General features: G+C 50.8%; 1 protein-coding gene across 1 annotated transcript in view; it reads left to right on the top strand.

The window, feature by feature from the left end:
• Positions 1-25,897, top strand: part of LOC142290027 (retinal guanylyl cyclase 2-like) — a 125,777-nt gene that overhangs the window by 80,634 nt on the left and 19,246 nt on the right. The window contains exons 13-17 of the mRNA XM_075333970.1: positions 530-722; positions 4,233-4,407; positions 4,539-4,637; positions 13,932-14,026; positions 20,282-20,367. Coding sequence (XP_075190085.1) covers positions 530-722; positions 4,233-4,407; positions 4,539-4,637; positions 13,932-14,026; positions 20,282-20,367 — 648 coding nt within the window. The remainder of the gene's footprint in view (positions 1-529; positions 723-4,232; positions 4,408-4,538; positions 4,638-13,931; positions 14,027-20,281; positions 20,368-25,897) is intronic.

Raw genomic sequence — 25,897 nt, 5'->3', positions numbered from 1 at the left:
ACCGACCACCATCCTTTTGGTTTACCAGAGACTCCGGTGTATCTGTCATAGTGAGTACAACAATGCCCTCGGGCCGCGCACCGCACCACACCATCTTGCCTGCACCTCTCAACCACCAGGCCCCGGGACCATCACCCCCTGCCCACGGAGGGGTCAATACCAGGCTGCATAACACCGTCCCCGAGAGCCTAGTTAACAACAGCGGTGGTGTCCACATTCACCACAACCCGTGGGTGGCGTCACGAACTTACACCTTTAAACTCCACGGCCTCGGCCGTGAACCTTCCCCACCGAAATCCCTACACAGCGCCAACTCCCTTCAGAGCGACGTGACTCCCGGGTCCGGAGGTGCTCGGGCCACCCACCAAACGAGCCCGGATCCAAGCGGCTCGAGCGCGGGGCAGTACATAATCTTACTGTCCAGTACGCAATACAATACATCACATTTCACATATTACTTTATTTACACAGATGCAGTACACAATTCACAAAACAATACAACTATAATCCTTCCATTTGTGTCTTTCAGATCTGTTGCCGAAGCTCTTAAAACTGGGGCTACAGTTGAGCCAGAATATTTCGATCAGGTTACAATCTACTTCAGCGATATTGTCGGATTCACTACCATCTCAGCCCTTAGTGAACCCATCGAGGTGGTCGACCTTTTAAATGACCTTTATACTTTATTTGACGCCGTTCTCGGAAATCATGATGTATATAAGGTGAGTGAAGGGTGGCGGTCGCTAATGGCAGACATTACTTTGTCCAGATTTCTATAGATCTGCATGCTAAATTGGAGTTAGACTTCTCCATTTCTGGAATTTCCCTGGAATTTCAGAAAATGATTTGGTACTAGACTTCTTTTCATCAACCTGGTCCCTACTACACAAGAAAAAAAATAAAATCTAGAAATATGGGGTATAATTATTATAGGCATGCAAAGATGGGAGTCACGCCTAAGCACCTAGGAGCCCCAAACAAATTTGCATAAGTCTGGGTTCAGCCATATGGCATGCTCCGTATATAGAGAGAGGGGAGCCAGCACGATCTGAAAATGGCATACATCATCTAAAAAGTGCAAATTCACAGATTTATTCCAACTGTACTGTAATATAAATGAGATTTTTAGCAAATAATTGATCAATTCTTTGAGCCACCCCTGCCAACGTCACGGCAAATCTCAATAGGGGGGTCCTACTCTATATTCTGTATTTCATGTGCCATGCGGCCTCCTAGATAAAGTTAAAAGCAGAACCATAATGGAGCACACATACCTGTAACCTGTATATATAACCGCTTCTATGTTGCAAAAGAGGCAATTGTGGATAGAAGCCAGCCCAGGTCCCAGCATGTGGAGCAAGCTCTACACATACCAGGACTATATCAGATCTGACCCTCCCAGTGCCAGACAGCAACCATTGATAAAGGCGGACCAGAACCAAGTATGGTGCTTAATTAGCAATGCCTGTGGAAAGGGTGAGGCAACTGAATGTGTACAGCTACCAACAGGAGGAATACATTGCAAACCAATGCTCCGTATATAGACTATGGGTCTCCCTACGCGAAATGAAAGCCTCCTTTGTGCACATGAAGCTGTAAGTTCTGGAGAGCAGACTGGAGGTCCTGTAAGGGTGTAGTGAACAGAAGATGCACACACTAAAACACCTGACAGTATTCACAAGTACACATTGTCATCTGTTGGATGGATAGATGGATAGAGCAGGCAGGAACTGAAGAATAGAGAATGTGTTTCCTTGAGGGAAAAGTTTGAAGGGGATGCCAGGTCAGGTGAAAGCTGTGGTGCAATTACAAAATATACAATCTTAGAATGACAAAGGAGGGGAGGAATTCATGCCAAGACTTGAAGTGGACATTTGCATAGCAAAGGAAGCTTGTGATAAGGAAACCCAGCCAAGGAATTTCACCTTCAGGAGGAACCTGAAGACCAAAATGAATACTGACTTTAGATGGAACCTGAATACTGAACACCAAATACCGACTTCAGAAGGTACTCAAAGACCGAACAATGAGTACCGACTTCATGAGGAACCCAAAGACTAAATACTGAATAATGACTTAAGAAGGAACCCAAAGACTGAACACCGACTTCAGGTGGATTTTGAAGACTGACTACTGACTTCAGGGGGAACCTGAAGACTGAAAACTAGATACCGACTTCAGGAGGAATCTGAAGATCCAATCCCAAATGAACCAAACAACTGAACACCGAATACCGACTTCAGAAGAAATTCAATAACGGAACGTCAAATAGAAGCGGAATATCCGACATTTTGAGGAACCTGAAGGCCAAACAGTGAATACTGACTTCAGGAGGAACCCAAAGACCGAACTCTGAATACCGATTTCAGGAGGAATCTGAAGACCGAACAACAAATACAGATGTCGCGGGCGGAGGAGGGGACGCCGCGCTCTCCCACTGCTCGGGTCCGGCTGCCGCGGCTGCCGCGGCCTTCCGCTGCTCGGTGGCTCGAGCGATGGGCCGGATCCCTGGGACTCTAGCGGTGCTCCTCGCCCGTGAGTGAAAGGGGGTTTGGGTGTGGGGATTGTTTATTGTCCGTGACGCCACCCACGATTGTGGTGATTGAGTGTACACCACCGCTGCTCTGGCTGGGGATCCCGGGAGTGATGGTATGGAGCAGCCAGTTGTTGTATTGCCCCTCCGTGGGTAGGGGTTGGTGATCCCGGGGCCCAGTGATGGAGTTGGAATGGTGGACAGGCAGGCTATGGGGCCTGTGGAGGTGCAGGGGCGCAGGGGCAGCGCTGTGCCGCACGGCACGGAGGTACTCACTCAGCCAGTAAACACGACACAGTTCTCGGTAAACAAACGGCTGGTTGGACGGGTCCCTCAGACGGTTACGTTGCCGATGTCCCCTACAGTTGACGGTGACGGTCTCTTCCCTGCACCTATGTGTTGTTGTTTGGTAGCGATGGATTCCCACCGGTAACCCGCTCCCCAGCTTGGATATAAACCGGAGGAGCTCCACTCTTGCCCGCAGGCGCTGGCCCTGGGAAACTGGTGCCTTGGCGGTGGCGGTGTCTCCCCTCTACGGCTGGACTGTTGCCTTCAAACGGGACTTGGTTGTTGGGAGACAGTCGTCCCCCTTCACTGACGGATTTGGCAAATTATGGCGACTCCTAGCCTTGCCAGGATCCGAAAGGCCCCTGCCTTGGTGCTGACTAATCTTCGTATACCGCTCCGGTACCGCCGGGTCACCACCCGTCCACGGTCCTTTCGGCAACCTCCAATCAGTCTCGCCTGCAGACGGTCACCGCCGTCCGCCAACCCCGCCGTCTCAGTCCGGGGCACACACCCGGACCAACTTCAGGCTTCTTGCTGTCACTTTCTCTGTTGCTCTTACTTTAGCTCCTCTACCACTTTCTCTCACTTTGAACTTCCACTTCTATGTGCCTGGTTTTCCCACCTCCAAAGCTGTGAACTCCTCGGTGGGTGGAGCCAACCGCCTGGCCCACCCCCTGGTGTGGACACCAGCCCCTGGAGGAAGGCAACAAGTATTTTAGTTTTGACTTAGTGTGTACCTGCAGGGAATGTGGGGTGCGTGTGGTGTTGTGACCTGTGACCCCTGGCTTGCCCAGGGCGTCACACAGACTTCAAAAGGAATCCAAAGACCGAACACTAAATATCGACTTCAGGAGGAACCCGAAGATCAAACACTGAAGACAGAATAATTTTCCCAGAAAAAAGATTTGAGTGAGCCAGGTCACTGCTTCCTGTGCAGATGTACGATACTCAATGAGGGCAGCTACCCCCTAAAATTGGACTTGTGGCTTATCTGGTTGTACTACAGATTTTGTAAAGAGACGTAGGAACTTTAAATGGTTATTCCCATATTAGCAAGTTTTACCCATCCAATTTCCTGATGTCTGGGTATCCCACCACCAGGACCCCTATAGATCCTGAGGGAAGAGCTAAATACCCCGTTAGCATGGAGCATACTGTTCTTACAAAGCCGGTGGATGGAAATACCCTTTTAGTTACATATCTGTCTAGAGCATGGCCTTGTGGGAAAATAGAGAAATTGAAATCCTATCATGATCAGTTGATTATCCCAAGAAACCTTTGCTGGTCGATTTACCAAGAGAAGCAACAGTAGGTGCAGAATTGTCCTGCAGTGGCCAGTACAGGAGGAATGTAGTATTATATGATTGCCTTTCAAATAAACAGAGCAGTCCATGTTGCATCTCCTTTGCAGGTGGAGACCATCGGTGACGCCTACATGGTGGCATCAGGGCTTCCAAAGAGAAACGGAAACAAGCATGCTGCCGAAATAGCCAACATGTCTCTGGACATCCTTAGCTCTGTGGGCAGCTTCCAGATGAGACACATGCCGGACATTCCGGTCAGGATCAGGATTGGTTTACACTCAGGTAGGAAGTTCTCCTCAGTCTAACATCACAATAGTGATACAAGACTATTGGAAATACCAAAAGTGGAGGCCCGAGCCAGGAAAACAGAAGGATATCAAGTACAATGATTTTATCTTTGTCCTCCCATCCAGGGCCTTGTGTAGCCGGAGTCGTTGGCCTTACCATGCCGCGTTACTGTCTATTTGGAGACACTGTGAACACGGCGTCACGAATGGAATCCACGGGACTGCGTAAGTTCATGGGAGTGGGGCTTGTTATGCTCACATTTGTAGTATAAAAAAACATGAAAAATATGAAAAACTCAACAGAAAAATGGCAAAAAAAACTTTTTTAAAACCCCTTTGCTCTAAACCAAACACAGAGGGGCTGATACATTTGTGTATTTGTGCCTTTTTGTCTCCTTTTTATGTCTTTGCCTGTTATTCTATGTTTGCCACTGTGGGTGGAGTTTAGGATTTCCAGATGTTTTTGACTCATTCACTATTCGACTTTTTGAAAAGTCCCAAAACATTTGCATAAATGTACCCCGGTCCCTCCCAAAGGGATTTTACGCACTCCAGAAAGTTTTTAAAATGTGCAACTTTTTGCGCTTGAAAAATTGCAAGCAAATATTAAACATAGAAATAAAGATCATATTTTACTTTGCGAAAAATTTATGAACTGGCTGCACCACATTGAGGGATTTGGCGAAAATACTGGCATCTAATAATCATAGATGGGGGGGCTTGAAAAACTCACAAATGATGTATTGGAGCCAAAAGTTTTTTCTACAGATAATGTCAAATGGGCAAGGGCCAACATATTTTATTTGCATTCAGTGTTGACTGACAGGTTTGTGCATAGGGAGGGACCTGTCAATCAAAGGATGAGGGTGGGAAAAAGCCGATGGGGACCTTTGGGAACATTAATATTAGACACAAATAAACTTTTAAACTGTAATGGTCATTTCAGAACTTGTAGCAGAATGTCCATGTCTCTTTAGCTCCTCCCACTACAATATTTTAAAACCACCAACTGTCACCTCCTATCTCCGTAACGGAAACGGTCTTTATTCACCGAAGACTGATTTTGAGAACAAATGATCAGTTTTGTAGGAGAAAGAAGCAAATTTGTCTGATAAGATATTTTACAAAGTGTATTATTGTCACGTGTCCTATTGATTTATGAAATAAACATTCATACAACGGTTACACTTTAAATATTCGATTTGGATTTTTTTGTCCGAATCAGCAGAAAAATCTGTGAAATTCTTGACCAACCTGATTATTTTAGAATCATTTCACTTATCTCCTGTCACACATGTGTCATGGCCTGTAATGGAGGTGTCTCGGCTGGCTGACAATCCAGTGGCAGCGAGTGTTAGAAACTCCTAGAGATTGGCAGCATGTGTTGTTATCTGACAGTTCCCTGTTTCTGCAGAAGACTCTATGACCCTGGGAAGCTGTCAGTTTTTCCTCTCAGTTGCTAGCCTCTGACTTCCTTAATAAACCTCCCCGGGGTTTTTTGGGTGCGGTTTCTAGTTGTTCCTGGCTGTGATCTGCAGTGGTCGTCTCATCTTGTTGTTCCAGAGACTTCTGTGGTAGCTGCTCCTAAGCTAAGAATATGACTTTTGCTATCTACCTGGGCTTCCCCTGTATAGTTTCCTTTTGTCTCTCTTAGCATTAGTGGTGTTGACAAGTGCTCATACCTGCCATCCTTACTTAGGGCCCAGATCAGGGTTTGCCTAGGGCTGGGTATTCCTGCTTGGTGACAAGTGCTGAGCCTATATAGGGTGGATGAGCTGCAGGTTGTTGTCAGGGAGTCACTACTTCCCCCTTTCCCTAGCAAATAGAGCATTTTTTCCCCTTCCCTTTGTATTGTACTATATGGCTGGTATAGCTTCTATCTCTGGCCATGACATCTCCTTATTCATACTGGTTTATTATCGTTATGGGATAACGTTTAATATTTTTGGAGGTGTACGGTGGTAAAGGGGTTAATTTTGATATCCATCATCCATGGTGGTCTATGATGGTAATTGAGGTTTAAGCTAATCATCTCAAATTTAACAACACTATTCTGATTTTTAGAAAATTGGTGCTCTCTGGTGCCAAAAGTAATTGATATTTACTCAACTTCCACCAACACTTGGGCATTTCTGGGCCAGACTGGGTCATTCTTGGGCAGGAATGAGAAATCCTTAAATTGCCAAAACTGATTTTGGTAACTATATAATATGGTAGTAAATGGGTTAATAGTAATGTATATTGTCTATGTTGGTCTATGACCTGGAAAAAAAAAAGATATAAAAAAAAATGTAAAAATTTGAACAAAGCTTTTTTTTTTGTTTTCGCAAATCTCTGAATTTTTTTTAACCATTTAACTAAAAGAAAAAAAAAAAAATGATACAACCTTGGTATTGCCTTTATCGAAAAATAAGTTGTCCGGTCATTTCTGTGGCACAGTGATCATCGTAAAGAAAAAAAAAAAATCTTAATTACTTACCGGTAATGGGATTTTCAGAAGCCCATGACAGCACCACCTGAGAGATAGGTTCCGCCCACATCAGGACAGGAAACCCACTGATAAAAAGGCGGTACCTCTCCTCCACATCAGTAGGTTTACAGAGCCAGAGAGGACCAACAAAAAACAAACAAAAATGTTAATCACACCACCACCAAAGGAATACACCATTAACTCTAACACTCCCCGAAGGGTGCCCATAACCAGTGAATAGGGGGGGGAACTAAGGGTGCTGTCATGGGCTTCTGAAAATCCCATTACCGGTAAGTAATTAAAATTTTTCCCTTTCGCCCATGACAGCACCACCTGAGAGATTCTAGAGACCAATCACCTTAGGGAGGGACCACCGCCGTGGAGGACAAGTCAAGTCTAAAGTGACAGAAAAAGGTAGAGGAAGGAGGACCAAGTGGAGGCCCTGCATATATGATCAATTTTCCTGCCCGAAATCCGTTCACTGGGCGCCGCCATCTTGGAACACCTTGCACATGCACAGGTGATTAACTTCCGGGTGCCACGTCACTTCCTCTTCACCCCGGCATTCCGTCAGCAGGGCGCCCGTCTCGCGGGCTCCGTGTGAGGATCACATAGCCTGGGGCGACGCAAAGCCGAGCTCCCGCTCCAGGCCCGCACCCTGTCGCGGGCGGAGGAGGGGACGCCGCGCTCTCCCACTGCTCGGGTCCGGCTGCCGCTGCGGCTGCTGCGGCCCGCTGCTGCCGCTGCTCGGTGGCTCGAGCGATGGGCCGGATCCCGGGGACTCGAGCGGCGCTCCTTGCCCGTGAGTGAAAGGGGATTGGGATTTGGGATAGTTTATTGTCCGTGATGCCACCCACGGTTGTGGTGATGGAGTTGACACCACCGCTGCTCTGTTTGGGGGAGCCCGGGAGTGATGGTACGGAGCAGCCAGTTGTTGATTTGCCCCTCCGTGCGTAGGGGTCTTGGTGCTCCCGGGGCCCGGTGATGGGATTGGAATGGTGGACAGGCGGGGATGGGGCCTGTGGAGGTGCAGGGGCGCAGGGGCAGCGCTGTGCCACACGGCACGGAGGTACTCACTCAGCCAGTAAACACGACACAGTTCTCGGTAAACAAACGGCTGGTTGGACGGGTCCCTCGGACAGTTCACGGTGCTGATGTTCCCTGCAGTTAGCGGTGACGGTCTCTTCCCTGCACCTATGAAAGTCTCTTTGGTAGCGATGGGTCCCCACCGGTAACCCGCTCCCCAGCTTGGATATGAGCCGGAGGAGCTCCACTCTTGCCCGCAGGCGCTGGCCCTGGGAAACTGGTGCCTTGGCGGTGGCGGTGTCTCCCCTTAACGGTTGGACTGTCGCCTTCAACAGGACTTGGTTGTTGGGAGACAGTCGTCCCCTTTACTGACGGATTTGGCAAATTCGGCGACTCCAAGCCTTGCCGGGATCCGAAAGGCCCCTGCCCTGGTGCTGACTAATCTTCGTATACCGCTCCGGTACCGCCGGGTCACCACCCGTCCACGGTCCTTTCGGCAACCTCCAATCAGTCTCGCCTGCAGACGGTCACCGCCGTCTGCCAACCTTGCTGTCTCAGTACGGGGCACACACCCGGACCAACTTCAGGCTTGCTTAACTGTTTCTTTTAACTTCTTTACTTCTCTTACAAGCTTAACTCCGTTCAGCTTCCTGTCCAAACTCTATCTGCCTGGTTCCTCCCGCCTCCAGGGCTGTGAACTCCTCGGTGGGCGGAGCCAACCGCCTGGCCCACCCCCTGGTGTGGACACCAGCCCCTGGAGGAAGGCAACAAGGATTTTAGTTTTGACCTTGTGTGTACCTGCAGGGAATGTGGGGTGCGTGTGGTGTTGTGACCTGTGACCCCTGTCTTGCCCAGGGCGTCACATTCCCCCTTAGCAAAACGCAGACCGTCCTCGGGCTGCCCGTCCAACACCGGTTTTATTTTCCTTTTTGTTTTCTGTAAAGATAAGAAAAACGGTAACATATTTACAGTTTTTGGCATCATCCCACATCGGGAGGTTCAGTGCTTAAACGTTGCAAACATTAAAACGGTTAACGGTTACGGTCTCCGCTCTCTCCCACCCAAGTAACCTGGCCCTGATGCTGCCCCTAAAACCCAGGCAGCACCCCTTGACCCCAGTCCAGCACAAGTTACCCGAGCGGGATCTGTCCTTCCCCTCCAGAGGGTAGCCACCGGTTCCTGTGGTGGCTGGGCCCCAGCCTGCTCTGCTGTGGGCCCTCCCTCCAACCTGCCTTTCCGGAGGCGGCAATTGCGGAAACGGTAACGGTAACACAACTTATTTACAAGCCACTAACGTCTGTGGTTGCCCTGCAAGTTCACGGGCTTGTCCATGAGCAGTTCCTCATGCAAACTCTTTTCAAACGGTCCCCACGGGGACAACTGTGCCGGCCACGGCCGGTTGCAAATCACGGTTGAATCAGGTGACTGTTCGGTTCCATTTCTTATCATTTTCCAACTTTTCAACAACTTGCAAACACAACTCAGTCAAACACCTTCCCCCCCCCCCCCTTTTAAAGGACGGTCTCCCTGTACCTAAGTGGGGGTCTACCTAGGTTGGGACTGGTGGACTTCCGGGGTCCGGTGTAAGTAGGGCTAAGCGGTGGGGTAGAGGGAACAATCAGTTCCTCCTCCCTGCTGTCGTGTAGGGCAGGCGGAGGCATAGGGGAGTTGGGTACAGGTTCATCCCTGGGCACTGGTACTGACTCACGGCTGACCGCTTCCATCACTTCTTCATCCACGGGTTGTGGGAACAGTATCACTGGAAGAATCACCGCGCCGTTCTGTGTAGGCCAGTCTGCTGGGAAGTCTCCCATCGCAGTGTGGATCACCTCTTTCGCCTTATCCGCTGGTAGGGGAACCGGTACTTCTGCCGCCGCTCTTAAGGCTGGTGGGCACCTTTTCAGATGGTCCCGGGAAACTGTGGCCAAAGTGCCTCCATGGTCACGACTGATTTGGTAGGCCTTCCCATCTTCCCATCCTGTGGGCTGTATGACGTACGGGTTCTGTTCCCATTGATCATCCAGCTTGTGGGTTCTCCTCTTCCGCTTCAGTACGACATCTCCGGGCTGAAAAGGGCCAGCAGACGCCTTTTGATTAAAGCGCTGCTCCTGCTGTTCCCGACTCCGACTTAAGTTCTTCTCGACATATTCTTGAATGTGCCGGTATTGTGCTCTCCGCCGAGTTTCCCATTCAGCTGTTGAAGGGAGTGCTTCTGGGGCCTCCAACCCCATTTCCAGGTCCACTGGCAGGCGGCCGGGGCGAGCCCTCATCAGATATGCTGGGGTGCACTTTGTTGAGCTGGACGGTATATTGTTGTACATATCGACCAAGTCGGGTAGCTTTTCCGGCCACTGGTTCCGCTCTTCCAGCGGTAACGTCTTGAGGAGTCCCAGGACCAAGTGATTCATCTTCTCACACATGCCGTTGGTCTGGGCATGGTAAGGGGTGGTCCGGATCTTCTTACAGCCGTACAACTGGCAGAACTCGTGGAACACCTCCGCTTCAAAAGCCGGGCCTTGGTCAGTAAGCACCTTTTCTGGATATCCATGTGGTCGGCAGAAATAAGCCTGGAACGCTCGAGCGGCAATCCGTGTTATACTAGTATCTGGGGGTGCCAGCTCGTCTGTCCCCCAATACCGCTGGTATAAGGTGTATGGTATGGTGGTTACCTGTGATCCAGTGTCCAAGAGAGCTATCACTAGGATGCCGTCCACAGCCACGGGAATGATGGGACGGGCACCTATATACCGGTCCCGCCAGTCTGGAGGGCCACGGGGTTCTACTCCTGAGGATTGGCCCGTGGCCCCAGGGGTTGCTCGTTTAACGGGCACTGTCGGAAGTAATGGCCAGGCTTGTTGCACTTGTAGCAGGTTGAAGGCCTGTTCCGTGAGTTGTTAGCACTCCTCCGCTGCATCCAGGGAACATCCTCAGGGCTGTCGGCTAGCTGTATCCTGGGTGGAGGCTGGGATCTGGTCAAAAGTTGGATTGCAGCGAGAATCTTGGCGAGGTCTCCGTCCATGCGGCGGACCTGGGCTGCTAGTTCCTCCATTGTGCTGCTGGAAGCTGCAGGTCTTGAAGAGGCTGGTGGAGCAGGGGCCACCACGACGGGGGCCGTCTCAATGGGCCACGAGGCTGGCTCCGACATTTCCGAAGCTGGGGGTTGCAGTGCTTTAATGGCCCGCTCCTTTAATACAGCAAAGTCAACATCAGGGTGTTCCAGGGCCCACAGCCGGAGCTGGTTGCGATCTTCAGAGGACTTCATCCCCTGCACGAATTGCTCTACCAGCATCTTGTTGCTGTCCGCCTCATTGATGGTATCTACCTGCTTTAGGGTGCGAAGAGCGGTTTGCAGGCGTAAAGCGTAGTCCCGAATGCTATCCACAGGCCGTTGCCGGCACTGGTAAAACTGCATCCTCAGCTCAGCTTCGGTACGGGTCTCAAAGGCAGTCTGTAGCTTCTCAAATATGGTGGCTACAGAGAGCCGGTCCCCCTCGGCCCAGGTCTCCGCTTCCTGCTCAGCCGCGCCGGTTAACTGGCCCAGCACTACCGCTGCACGTTGCTTATCAGTTAGGGGGGTACAATTCTAAAAGCGGATTAAGCTTTTTCCGGAAGACGTGTAAAGCATCAGGTTTCCCGTCATACTGCGGTAGCCAGGTAGCTCCGGGCGCATAGGGCAAGGAGAACAGCATCACCTGGGCGAGAGCGGGGACCGCGGCACCTCCCGCCAGTGCGGCCGGGACCTGGGCAGGCCCATTCCCATCCACGGGTGCCCCTGCGGCTGCGACCGCCGCTCCTCCCGCGGCCCCGTCGGGCGCAGACATCTTGTATCCGTCCCCCTTAGCTTCTTTCCGGCCCCTCCTCTATTGGGGCGGGGTTTTGGCCTTCGCTCCTCTGCTACTCGAGAAGACTCTCGAGCGGGAACTTTTCGCGCCAAAGATGGTGACTTCTGAAATTTTTCAGCCGGATACCTCCGGCGGTCACAAGGCGCACCTCTACCCAACGGCAGAGCGGTAAGATCCTGTTCGTGACGCCAAGTTGTCGCGGGCGGAGGAGGGGACGCCGCGCTCTCCCACTGCTCGGGTCCGGCTGCCGCTGCGGCTGCTGCTCGGTGGCTCGAGCGATGGGCCGGATCCCGGGGACTCGAGCGGCGCTCCTCGCCCGTGAGTGAAAGGGGATTGGGATTTGGGATAGTTTATTGTCCGTGACGCCACCCAAGGTTGTGGTGATGGAGTTGACACTACCGCTGCTCTGTTTGGGGGAGCCCGGGAGTGATGGTACGGAGCAGCCAGTTGTTGATTTGCCCCTCCGTGGGTAGGGGTCTTGGTGCTCCCGGGGCCCGGTGATGGGATTGGAATGGTGGACAGGCGGGGATGGGGCCTGTGGAGGTGCAGGGGCGCAGGGGCAGCGCTGTGCCGCACGGCACGGAGGTACTCACTCAGCCAGTAAACACGACACAGTTCTCTGTAAACAAACGGCTGGTTGGACGGGTCCCTCGGACGGTTCACGGTGCTGATGTTCCCTGCAGTTAGTGGTGACGGTCTCTTCCCTGCACCTATGAAAGTCTCTTTGGTAGCGATGGGTCCCCACCGGTAACCCGCTCCCCAGCTTGGATATGAGCCGGAGGAGCTCCACTCTTGCCCGCAGGCGCTGGCCCTGGGAAACTGGTGCCTTGGCGGTGGCGGTGTCTCCCCTTAACGGTTGGACTGTCGCCTTCAACGGGACTTGGTTGTTGGGAGACAGTCGTCCCCTTTACTGACGGATTTGGCAAATTCGGCGACTCCAAGCCTTGCCGGGATCCGAAAGGCCCCTGCCCTGGTGCTGACTAATCTTCGTATACCGCTCCGGTACCGCCGGGTCACCACCCGTCCACGGTCCTTTCGGCAACCTCCAATCAGTCTCGCCTGCAGACGGTCACCGCCGTCTGCCAACCTTGCTGTCTCAGTCCGGGGCACACACCCGGACCAACTTCAGGCTTGCTTAACTGTTTCTTTTTACTTCTTTACTCCTCTTACAAGCTTAACTCCGTTCTGCTTCCTGTCCAAACTCTATCTGCCTGGTTCCTCCCGCCTCCAGGGCTGACCTTGCTGACCCTGTCCTGCACTCAGCTGGACTACTTCAGGCTTTCTTCTGTCACCGCTCTTACTTTCCTCCTTTACCACTTTACTTCCTTCACTTCACTACTTGTTTACTCCTCCACTTAGCTCCTCACTCAAGCTCCCCCTGAGCTAATCTCCTGGTTTCTTCCTGCCTCCAGGGCTGTGAACTCCTCGGGGGGCGGAGCCAACCACCTGGCCCACCCCCTGGTGTGGACACCAGCCCCTGGAGAAAGGCAACAAGGATTTTAGTTTTGACTTTGTGTGTACCTGCAGGGAATGTGGGGTGCGTGTGGTGTTGTGACCTGTGACCCCTGTCTTGCCCAGGGCGTCACACGCCCCACTACCGCAGACAGCCGAAGCCCTGGGGAGGTGCATCCAGGCCCGAATGCCGGCTTTTGGTAAGAAACCAAACTTCCACACCGGGTCAGACCTGGGAGAATCTGTGGGCTGTCCCATCAGGACAGGAAACCAAACTGATGTGGAGGAGAGGTACCGCCTTTTTATCAGTGGGTTTCCTGTCCTGATGTGGGCGGAACCTATCTCTCAGGTGGTGCTGTCATGGGCGAAAGGGAAAAAAAAAATTAAAAAAAAAATAAATAATATATATATATATATATATATATATATATATATATATATATATATATATATATATATATATATATATATATATATATATATATATATATATAATATGGTTTTTCACCATTTTACCACACTTGGAATGTCTTTTTTCCCCCTATATTATATGTTATCATGAATGGTACAACTCGTGCTGCAAAAGAATAGTTTATAATATGGCAAGAAGGGGAGGGAAAACAAACAAAAGACCATAAATGAAAATTGTCAAGGAGGGCACTGGCATCAGCAGCCATATTTTCAATTAAATATCTGGTAAATTTGGTAATATCCTTTGCTTTTTTGCAGCTTACAGAATCCACGTCAACCGAAGCACGGTGGCCACGCTGCGAACCCTGAATGAAAACTATAAAATAGATGTTAGAGGAAAAACAGAATTAAAGGTAAGATTAGGACATACCCGTGTATATAATAATCCCGCTAATCAGAAATGTAAGGTCGGTCAGCCATTGCTGGTTTATGGCGTCACCAGTCTTGCCGCCATTAGGCTACATTGGGCACAGTGGCGTAACTAGAGTTGGATGGGCCCCGGTGCAAAGTTTAGACCTGGGCCCCCCCTCCACATACACAGACACTTGGGGTAAGGCATACCTCCCAACTTTTAAAGAAGGAAAAGAAGGACAAAGTTTGCAAATTTTTAGGCCACGCCCCCTAACCACACCCATTTCACAGTCACGCCCATATCCACTCCCCATCCACACCCATTCAGCATGGACACGCAGGCAGCCGGCGGGCCTCCAGCATGGACACGCAGGCAGCTGGCGGGCCTCCAGCATGGACACGCAGGCAGCCGGCGGGCCTCCAGCATGGACACGCAGGCAGCCGGCGGGCCTCCAGCATGGACACGCAGGCAGCCGGCGGGCCTCCAGCATGAACACGCAGGCAGCCGGCGGGCCTCCAGCATGGACACGCAGGCAGCCGGCGGGCCTCCAGCATGGACACGCAGGCAGCCGGCGGGCCTCCAGCATGGACACGCAGGCAGCCGGCGGGCCTCCAGCATGGACACGCAGGCAGCCGGCGGGCCTCCAGCATGGACACGCAGGCAGCCGGCGGGCCTCCAGCATGGACACGCAGGCAGCCGGCGGGCCTCCAGCATGGACACGCAGGCAGCCGGCGGGCCTCCAGCATGGACACGCAGGCAGCCGGCGGGCCTCCAGCATGGACACGCAGGCAGCCGGCGGGCCTCCAGCATGGACACGCAGGCAGCCGGCGGGCCTCCAGCATGGACACGCAGGCAGCCGGCGGGACTCCAGCATGGACACGCAGGCAGCCGGCGGGCCTCCAGCATGGACACGCAGGCAGCCGGCGGGCCTCCAGCATGGACACGCAGGCAGCCGGCGGGCCTCCAGCATGGACACGCAGGCAGCCGGCGGGCCTCCAGCATGGACACGCAGGCAGCCGGCGGGCCTCCAGCATGGACACGCAGGCAGCCGGCGGGCCTCCAGCATGGACACGCAGGCAGCCGGCGGGCCTCCAGCATGGACACGCAGGCAGCCGGCGGGCCTCCAGCATGGACACGCAGGCAGCCGGCGGGCCTCCAGCATGGACACGCAGGCAGCCGGCGGGCCTCCAGCATGGACACGCAGGCAGCCGGCGGGCCTCCAGCATGGACACGCAGGCAGCCGGCGGGCCTCCAGCATGGACACGCAGGCAGCCGGCGGGCCTCCAGCATGGACACGCAGGCAGCCGGCGGGCCTCCAGCATGGAAACGCAGGGAGCCACAGTGAGGCGGCCGGTCGCCCACACAGTGAGGTGGCCGGTCGCCTTCACAGACAGGCGGCAGGGGGGCGCCCGCACAGACAGGCGGCAGGGGGGCGCCCGCACAGACAGGCGGCCGGGGGGCGCCCGCACAGACAGGCGGCCGGGGGGCGCCCGCACAGACAGGCGGCCGGGGGGCGCCCGCACAGACAGGCGGCCGGCCGACCGCACAGACAGCCGGCCGGCCGACCGCACAGACAGCCGGCCGGCCGCCGCACAGAGAGGCTCCGGCCGGGGGTGAGGGGGGGGGAGGGAGGGAAATCAGCGCTGGGGAGATTTTACTGTACCAGCAGCAGCACAGGCAGCGCTCCTCTCTGTTATGCCACGTCTACTGGGATGGTAGGAGGGAAAAGCAGGGAGGCGGAGAGAGAGTGGGTGGGCGGAGCCCGGGAGCCGGCCGTCCCGATCGTGGCAACGGGACAAACAACGTAAAGCGTGAAAGTCCCGCTGTATCCGGGACGGTTGGGAGGTATGGGGTAAGGGATAATGACACTGACACTCGGGGTACAGGATAATGACGCTGACACTTGGCTCTCACCCACAGCACCCTGAAATCCCTCTATCAGCACCCAGCTTTCCTATGTTCTGATATTTATCTTGTCCTCAGCACCCAGCTTTCCCATATCAGAGCATGAGAAAGCTGGGTGCTGAGAGATGTATATCAGAACATGGGAAAGCTGGGTGCTGAGAGATGTATATCAGAACATGGGAAAGCTGGGTGCTGAGAGATGTATATCAGAGCATGAGAAAGCTGGGTGCTGAGAGATGTATATCAGAACATGGGAAAGCTGGGTGCTGAGAGATGTATATCAGAACATGGGAAAGCTGGGTGCTGAGAGATGTATAGCAGAGCATGGGAAAGTTGGCTGCTGAGGGAAAGAGCCTTTTTCCCTCAGCACAAAACATTTCCATCCCATACTTGTATCTTTGTCCCCCCTGTATAAAGTTCTCAAAATACTATAACAGCCCCCACATAGCCTTCCAAATAATTGTATAAAGGGTCTCACATAACCCTTCATATATTAGAATGCAGATACATAGCCCTCCATATATTATAATGCACCCCCATAATCCTCCATGTATAAAGTAGCCCTTCAATTATAATGCATTTCCCATAGTTCTCCATGTATTAAAATTCACCCCATAGTTCTCCATATATTATACTGCACCACATAGTCCTCCATGTTTTATAATGCACTTCCATAGTCCATGTATAAGGTAGCCTCCATAGTCCTCCATATATTATAATGCAGCCCCCATAGTCCTATATGTATTATAACACAACCCCATAAAACTTCAGATGGTATTATGCAGCCCCATACTCCTCCATGTATAATTGACCCCTATATTCCATGTATAAGGTGTCCCTTCATTTTGTATTATACAGCCCCCCCCCGACCTCCATTTTAATGCAGCCCTATAGACCTCCAGTATAATGCAGCCTCATAGACCTCTATGTATATTACACCTCTATATTCAATGTATAAGGTGTCCTTCATGTTTATTATGCAGCCTCACCAGGCCTCCATATATAATAATGCAGCCAACCTCTCCAGGCCTCCATGTATAATATAGCAGCCAGCCTCCCAGGCCTCCATGTATAATATAGCAGCCAGCCTCCCCAGGCCTCCATGTATAATATAGCAGCCAGCCTCCCCAGGCCTCCATGTATAATAATGCAGCCAGCCTCCCCAGGCCTCCATGTATAATAATGCAGCCAGCCTCCCCAGACCTCCATGTATAATAATGCAGCCAGCCTCCCCAGGCCTCCATGTATAATAATGCAGCCAGCCTCCCCAGGCCTCATGTATAATAATGCAGCCAGCCTCCCCAGGCCTCCATGTATAATAATGCAGCCAGCCTCCCCAGGCCTCCATGTATAATAATGCAGCCAGCCTCCCCAGGCCTCCATGTATAATAATGCAGCCAGCCTCCCCAGGCCTCATGTATAATAATGCAGCCAGCCTCCCCAGGCCTCCATGTATAATAATGCAGCCAGCCTCCCCAGGCCTCCATGTATAATAATGCAGCCAGCCTCCCCAGGCCTCCATGTATAATAATGCAGCCAGCCTCCCCAGGCCTCCATGTATAATAATGCAGCCAGCCTCCCCAGGCCTCATGTATAATAATGCAGCCAGCCTCCCCAGGCCTCATGTATAATAATGCAGCCAGCCTCCCCAGGCCTCATGTATAATAATGCAGCCAGCCTCCCCAGGCCTCATGTATAATAATGCAGCCAGCCTCCCCAGGCCTCATGTATAATAATTAATCACCAAAGTCCACTTCCTTATAATCACTTCTATACAATTAGACTAAACACACACTCGACATCGAATTATCGTCCAAGAATGAAGTGAGTTCACATAATATTATCTATGAAAATTATTTTATTATTAATAAACTTAAAATTACACTTTCAAACAAGAGAGCCACCAGGGGGGCGCAGGATTCCAGATTGTCTACATGTCATATCAATCCTATGTATACATATATAACATATCAGATTGAATCCAAAAACATCGGATAATTGTACTCAATATTTATACATAAATGCTTATTTAAGTCATGAAATTATATCCAATGTCTGTTTATATCAACTGACAGAATATAACAAGGAATAATTGTAACAGTACTAAGTGTGTAATAAGAAATAATTGAAAGCAGTCCTCAATTAATCATTATGACATATATGGCTGCTTTCAGTGCTTATATAAATATTGCTGCCCAATACATAAACACCTAAACCTTCTTTGCCTTCATCAGCGTGAAAATGAGGTAAATCATAAAGACAAACCCCCTAACATTAAATTTGGGGCTGTCACACATACAGCTGAGCTGTCCATCAATACATTAAATCAGCATCCACTGACTTGTATGGACTGCCGCTCAGCTGCTGTGTCTCCGTCTTCGATTGACACTGAACCCCCACAGAATCACGCTGATGATGCACGGGCATAAATGCCAAATAGGTAGTGAAATGTATACCAGGGCAACCAGAGATAACAACCGTTACACAACAAGGTACTTGCATTACATATTCAACAGGTAGAATTATAGAATAGATACTTACATTGACTAATTTGTCTGGTCATGCACCCCACCACCCCTCAGAGGGTGGGGGTTCAGTGTCAATCGAAGACGGAGACACAGCAGCTGAGCGGCAGTCCATACAAGTCAGTGGATGCTGATTTAATGTATTGATGGACAGCTCAGCTGTATGTGTGACAGCCCCAAATTTAATGTTAGGGGGTTTGTCTTTATGATTTACCTCATTTTCACGCTGATGAAGGCAAAGAAGGTTTAGGTGTTTATGTATTGGGCAGCAATATTTATATAAGCACTGAAAGCAGCCATATATGTCAAAATGATTAATTGAGGACTGCTTTCAATTATTTCTTATTACACACTTAGTACTGTTACAATTATTCCTTGTTATATTCTGTCAGTTGATATAAACAGACATTGGATATAATTTCATGACTTAAATAAGCATTTATGTATAAATATTGAGTACAATTATCCGATGTTTTTGGATTCAATCTGATATGTTATATATGTATACATAGGATTGATATGACATGTAGACAATCTGGAATCCTGCGCCCCCCTGGTGGCTCTCTTGTTTGAAAGTGTAATTTTAAGTTTATTAATAATAAAATAATTTTCATAGATAATATTATGTGAACTCACTTCATTCTTGGCCGATAATTCGATGTCGAGTGTGTGTTTAGTCTCATGTATAATAATGCTGCCAGCCTCCCCAGGGCTCATGTATAATAATGCTGCCAGCCTCCCCAGGCCTCCATCTATAATAATGCTGCCAGCCTCCCCAGGCCTCCATGTACAGTATCATGCAGCCTCCCCACCCCAGGCCTCCATGTACAGTATCATGCAGCCTCCCCACCCCAGGCCTCCATGTACAGTATCATGCAGCCTCCCCACCCCAGGCCTCCATGTACAGTATCATGCAGCCTCCCCACCCCAGGCCTCCATGTACAGTATCATACAGCCTCCCCACCCCAGGCCTCCATGTACAGTATCATGCAGCCTCCCCACCCCAAGCCTCCATGTACAGTATCATGCAGCCTCCCCACCCCAGGCCTCCATGTACAGTATCATACAGCCTCCCCACCCCAGGCCTCCATGTACAGTATCATGCAGCCTCCCCACCCCAGGCCTCTGACCACCGTGTACTCACTTTATATATATAAAAAAAAAAAAAACAAGTACTCACCGATCTTCTCCTTCCACTGCTGCTCTGTCCTGACGTCTCCTTGTTCCACTGCTGCTGTACTCCCTGCTCTCCTCCTTCCACTGCTGCTCGTCCTCCTCTCTCTCCCGGTGCTGCGGTCGGCGTCCTCCCTCCCTGCGCTCTGTGCACTCAGCACAGCAGTCGCACAGGAGTGACGTCACCGCGCAGGCACAGGGGGAGTATGATGATGCAGAGCGGCGCTGGCCGCTCTATGCTTCATTATTACTGTGCGCGGTGACGGGGGAGGGGGGCCCCGGTGCCGCCGCTGACATCGGGCAGGAGGGCCCGGTGTCGGGGGCGGCAGCGGGTCATATAGTGGGCGCGTGCACTGTGACAGATCAGCGCAGCTTCTCTCTCACTGAGAGGAGCTGGCTGCTGATCTGTCGGGTCCCCGCGGGCCCCAAACTGCCCGGGCCCGGTCGCGATGGCGACCGCTGCGACCGTGGTCGTTACGCCCCTGGCACGTTACACTTGTGACCACCAGATGGCGACACACTGTCATGACAGTAATGGTGTCCCCCCCCCAACACATATAATTCTGTACCGACTGATCAGACGTCTCCTATAGGAGATCATAAAAATGAAGATTTGTGTGTAACATTCAGTTTGTTTTGTTTTCTTTTTTTAGGGCAAAGGTATAGAAGAAACATACTGGTTAGTAGGAAAAGATGGTTTCACCAAACTGTTACCAAAACCACTGAATGTAAAGCCAGGGTATGTGTATTTTACCATCTTTCTGGGGTCTTGATTTGGAATTTCAGTCGGCGTATACCGGCAACTGTGAAAACGAACTTATAAGAATAAAGCTCATTCTCTTCACAACCCAGAGAGGAGTAAAATTGTGAGGAGCGTAGGGCACCAGGCAGTATAGGGGTAATGCCCAAAAGGGACGTGGGCGCCCAAATCAAGAGGACGTTACTCAAAAGGCAAGGGGATATTACTTGGATACTGTTAGGGTTACCCTCATGTCGGATGATAGAGTAACCATAGCATACAGCATAATCATAAGTACTATACCATATGGTTCTCAAATCATACCGCCATATGTTGTCCAAATGCAACATACATTTACCATTGCAACACCTGTATACACTGCAAAATGTTGCACAGTGCCACATGATGCCAAATAAACACCGCCATACAGTGCTGAAATTATACTGAAATTTGTTGTTCATATAAGAGTGACCTATATAATTATGATATACAGAACTCCACCATCGTACAATGCAAAATAATGAATAGTGCCACAAAATGACTAGTAAATGCCGCCACACAGTGCTCAAGTAATACTGTCATATGTTGACCAATTAACACATTGAAACCTAAGTAATAATGATCTTCAGTCCCGGAGCAACCTACACTTGGAAATACACAACTCCTAGTAAATGCCTCCGTACGGTACATGAGCAATGCTGACATATATTGTGCAAGTAACACACACATAAGTACCAATGCTATACAGTCACCATCATACACTGTGACTGTAAGTATACGCTACGTCTAGTAAATACCGCCACACAGTGTTCAGATAATACTGACATATAACCCACACAGTTTCATAACAACTCGTTACAGTATACCACCATATATACTACAAAATATTGTACAGAGCCACTCAGTGACAAGTAAACACCGCCACACAGTACTTAAAAACAACATATCCAAAAAACAATTACCAAAATAGCTTTGCCACACAGTGCTCAAATTATACTTACCAATGCTGTCCAAATTACACCTAATTAAATAAGTACCAATGATATACAGTCTGCTATTAACATAGGTTTAAAAAAAAATGTCCGCTGACACAAGCCTAGTAAATACCGCCACATAGTGCTCAAATAATACTGACTTATGCTGTCCAAATAACACACAATTAACTAAATAATAATGAAATACAATCTGCTATTAACATTCTGTTGGAATATGCTTAGTGCAACAACTCCATTCCTGTCTATGAATGTTTAGTTGCTAGTTTTTTTTTTTTGCTGTTAACCCCTTAAGCCCTTAAGCGTTTTGCGTTTTTCCGTTTTTGTTTTTTTTTCTCTCTTTCTTCCGAGAGCCGTAACTTTTTTATTTTTCCGTCATTCTTGCCATATGAAGGCTTGTTTTTTGCGGGACGAGCTGTAGTTTTAAATGAAACCATAAGTTTTACCATATAGTGTACTGGAAAACAGCAAAAAAATTCCAAGTGTGAAAAAAACTGCAAAAAAAGTGTGATCGCACAATAGTTTTTGAGATATTTTATTCACAGTGTTCACTATATGGTAAAACTGATGTGTGGGTATGATGCCTAAGGTCGGTGCGAGTTTGTAGATACCAAACATGAATAGGTTTACTTGTATATAACTGGTTAAAAAAAATTCACAAGTTTGTCCAAAAAAGTGGCGCATGTTTTGCGCCATTTTCCAAAACCCGTAGCGTTCTCATTTTTCAGGATCTATGGCTCAGTGATGGCTTATTTTTTGTGTCTCGAGCTGACATTTTTAATGGTACTATTTTTGCGCAGATGCTACGTTTTGATCTCCTGTTATTGCATTTGCGCAAAATTTGTGGTGACCAAAAAACGTAACTTTGCCATTTGGAATTTTTTTGCCGCTACGCTGTTTACCGATCAGGTTAATTGATTTTAGATTTTGATAGATCAGGCATTTCTGAACGCAGCGATACCAAATATATGTTATTTTTTAACCCTTTAATTTTCAATGGGGTGAAAGGGGGGGTGATTTGAACTTTTAGGTTTTTTTATTTTTCAAAACTTTTTTTAACTTTTTTTTTTTATTAGGTCCCTTAATGATCAGCAATTTGATCGTTCTTCCATATCTTCAGATCACAGCTACAGAGCTGAGATCTTCAGATATGCTGCTTTAGTCCCAATGCTGGCACTATGCCGGCACTGAGAGAAAGTGACTCATGTTAGCTATAGGCGTCATCACATGACCTTGTGCTACCATAGCAACCAACGAAAGTCACGTGATCATGTCACATGACTTCCGATGGGGGCGGGGTAAGTCAAAGTTATGGCCACGCGCATATACATCTCGCTGCCAGCGAGATGTAAGGGGTTAATAGTCGCGGGTGGAAGCGATTCCACTCGTGACTAGCAGGCACACATGTCAGCTGTTGAAATCAGCTATGTGCGCCGTGGGCAGCCCGCGGCGATCATAGTGACATGATCCATGACGTACCCAGTACGTCATGGGTCGCTAAGGGGTTAATAAAGATAGAACTAAAAACAAAAACACATTACTGTGGACGTCGTCTCCGTCTGACGTACAAACATTATTCTACTGATCCGTTGAACGACGGATGAAACGTGAGGCCATCCATCGCTAATACAAGTCAGTGAGAAAAAAACGGATGTAGCGGCATCAGTCGCTGGATCCATTTTTTTTCAGAATTTGACGGATTGTGACTGATGGCAAAAAACTGATGTGTGAAAGGGGCCTAAAGCCTCAAATAAAACTCCACATGAGCTATGGAACTCCGAGAAGCCTAACCTGAGCACCTCAGGATATTTGGAAGCAAAACGTTTGTGTATGTTCCCAAAGAAAAACCTTCCAAGTGGGAATCACATGCAAAGCAAGGGGTCCTGGTGGGCTATAGCGAGACTCAAAAAGGATACAGAATCCTGCACCTGGAGACCAACACAGTAACAATCAGCAGAGATGTAGTGATTAGGGATGATCGAATACCTCAAATATTCGGCAACGCCCATATTCGCCGAATAGGTCACCGCTATTCGACTATTTGCGAATATTCGATGCGCAATGTAAGTCTATGGGAAACCTGAATAGTTGCCGAATAGCAACTATTCGGGCTTCTGTCGCGGGCGGCGGGGCGCTGCGCTCCCTAACGCTCGACGCCAGCGCTGCTGCTGCTGCTCGGTGGCTCAAGCGGTGGGCCGGATCCGGGGACTCGAGCGGCGCTCCTCACCCGTGAGTGAAAAGGGGGTGGTTGGTTTGGGGATTTAGTCCGTGACGCCACCCACGGGTTGTGGTGATGATGGGCACCACCGCTGCTGGTGACGGGGATCCCGGGAGCGATGGTAGGGAGCTGCTGGGATGTTGTTTTCCCCCTCCGTGGGTAGGGGGTCGGTGGTCCCGGGGCCCGGTGGTGTGACGGGGAGGCAGGGTTGGTGAGGTGCAGGGTTGCAGGGACAGCGCGGCGCCGGATGGCACGGGTGTACTCACTCAGCAATTGATGCACAAAGTCTCCGGAAAACCAAATGGCTGGATGGACGGGTCCCGCAGCCGGCTGCAGGGTCTCTCCCCGGACAGGCTGTCTCTCCCTGCACCTTTGTGTACTGTGTTGACTCCAATGGCTTCCCAATCGTAGTCCGCTCCCCGCTGTATATGTCGCGGGCGGGGAGGACGCCGCCGCTGCTGCGCGCTCGCTAACGCTCGGGTCCGGCACTGCTGTGGCTGCTGCTGCTCGGTGGCTCGAGCAGTGGGCCGGATCCGGGGACTCGAGCGGCGCTCCTCGCCTGTGACTGAAAAGGGTGGTTGGTTTGGGGGATTTAGTCCGTGACGTCACCCACTGGTTGTAGTGAAGATGGGCACCACCGCTGCTGGTGACGGGGATCCCGGGAGCGATGGTAGGGAGCAGCTGGGATGTTGTTTTCCCCCTCCGTGGGTAGGGGTCGGTGGTCCCGGGGCCCGATAATGTGACGGGGAGGCAGGGTTGGTGAGGTGCAGGGTTGCAGGGACAGCGCGGTGCGGTGCCGGATGGCACGGGTGTACTCACTCAGTAAGAAATGTACAAAGTCCTCGGTAAACCAAACGGCTGGATGGACGGGTCACGCAGCCGGCTGCTGTGTCTCTCCCCGGACAGGTGATGACGGCTGTCTTTCCCTGCACCTTGATGTTCTCAGTTGACTACTATGGATCCCCAATGGTAGTCCGCTCCCCGGTGTATTGGTACCGGAGGAGCCCGTTTGCCCGCAGGCGCTGGCCCTTGGGTCCCTAGCCTTAGGCGGTAGCTGTATACCCTCATGGTGTGGGCGGTTGCCTTCAATCGGGACTTTAGCTGTTAGGAAACCACTGGTGTTCCGGTCACATTTGGATTTGACTATTGTCGGCGGCTCCAAGCCTGGTCGGGGTCCGATGGCCCTGCCTGTGTGTGCTGGCTTCACTTCGCTCCCCGGTCGGTACCGGCGGGCCAACGCCCGACCCCGGTCCTACAGTTCCGCATTGCTCCACCACTCCTGCAGACGCCCATCACCGTCTGCCAACCTTGCTGTCAGTGCCTGGGCCACAAACCCAGACACCCAAGTGCTCACTCCTCTCACTTCCAACTCCAAACTCAAATTTTTCCCACCTCCAGGCCTGTGAACTCCTCGGTGGATGGGGCCAACCACTTGGCTCCACCCCACCTGGTGTGGACATCAGACACTGGAGGGAGGCAACAAGGGTTTTGTGTTTGGCTGGTGTCCCTGTCTAATGGGGGTGGGGGTGTTTGTGTTATCTGTGACGACCTGGCTAGTCCAGGGCGCCATATATAGATACCGGAGGAGCCCGTTCTGCCCGCAGGCGCTGGCCCTTGGATTTCTAGCCGGTGGCGGTGGCTGTATATCCTCACGGTGTGAGCGGTTGCCTTCAATCGGGACTTAGTTGTTAGGGAACTCCGGGGGTTCCTGTCACATTCGGATTTGACTATTGACGGCGGCTCCAAGCCTGGTCGGGGTCCGATGGCCCTGCCTGTGTGTGCTTAGCTTCACTCCGTTCCGCCCCGGTCCTTACGGCTCTGCGGAGTTCCACCAACTCCTGCAGACAGCCACCACTGTCTGCCAACCTTGCTGTCAGTTCCTGGGCTCCGACCCAGACACTTGCAGTACGTGACCTCTCACTTTCACCTCCTGACTCTCACTGCTGCTTTTTCCGCCTCCAGGCCTGTGAATTCCTCGGTGGGTGGGACCAACTGCCTGGCTCCACCCCACCTGGTGTGGACAACAGACCCTGGAGGGAGGCAACAAGGGTTTTGTGTCTGACTAATGTAACTGTCCGGGGGTGGGGGTGTGTGTGTTCTGTCTGTGGCTACCTGGCTAGTCCAAGGCGCCACACTTCCCATAGACTTACATTGCCCATCGAATATTCACATAGCGGTGACCTATTCGTCGGATATTCGCAAAGCCGAATATTTGTGATATTCGATCATCCCTAGTAGTGATTGATGAGAACTTTGTATTGCTCAAAATCCATGAAGTTACACCAGTGATTCAACCTAAAAAGCAAGAACAAGAATCGCA

The sequence above is a fragment of the Anomaloglossus baeobatrachus genome, chromosome 2 (assembly GCF_048569485.1).
Source record: "Anomaloglossus baeobatrachus isolate aAnoBae1 chromosome 2, aAnoBae1.hap1, whole genome shotgun sequence".
NCBI lineage: Eukaryota > Metazoa > Chordata > Amphibia > Anura > Aromobatidae > Anomaloglossus > Anomaloglossus baeobatrachus.
The sequence above is the reverse complement of the archived record's forward strand: the minus strand, read 5'-3'. Positions and strand labels throughout refer to the sequence as shown.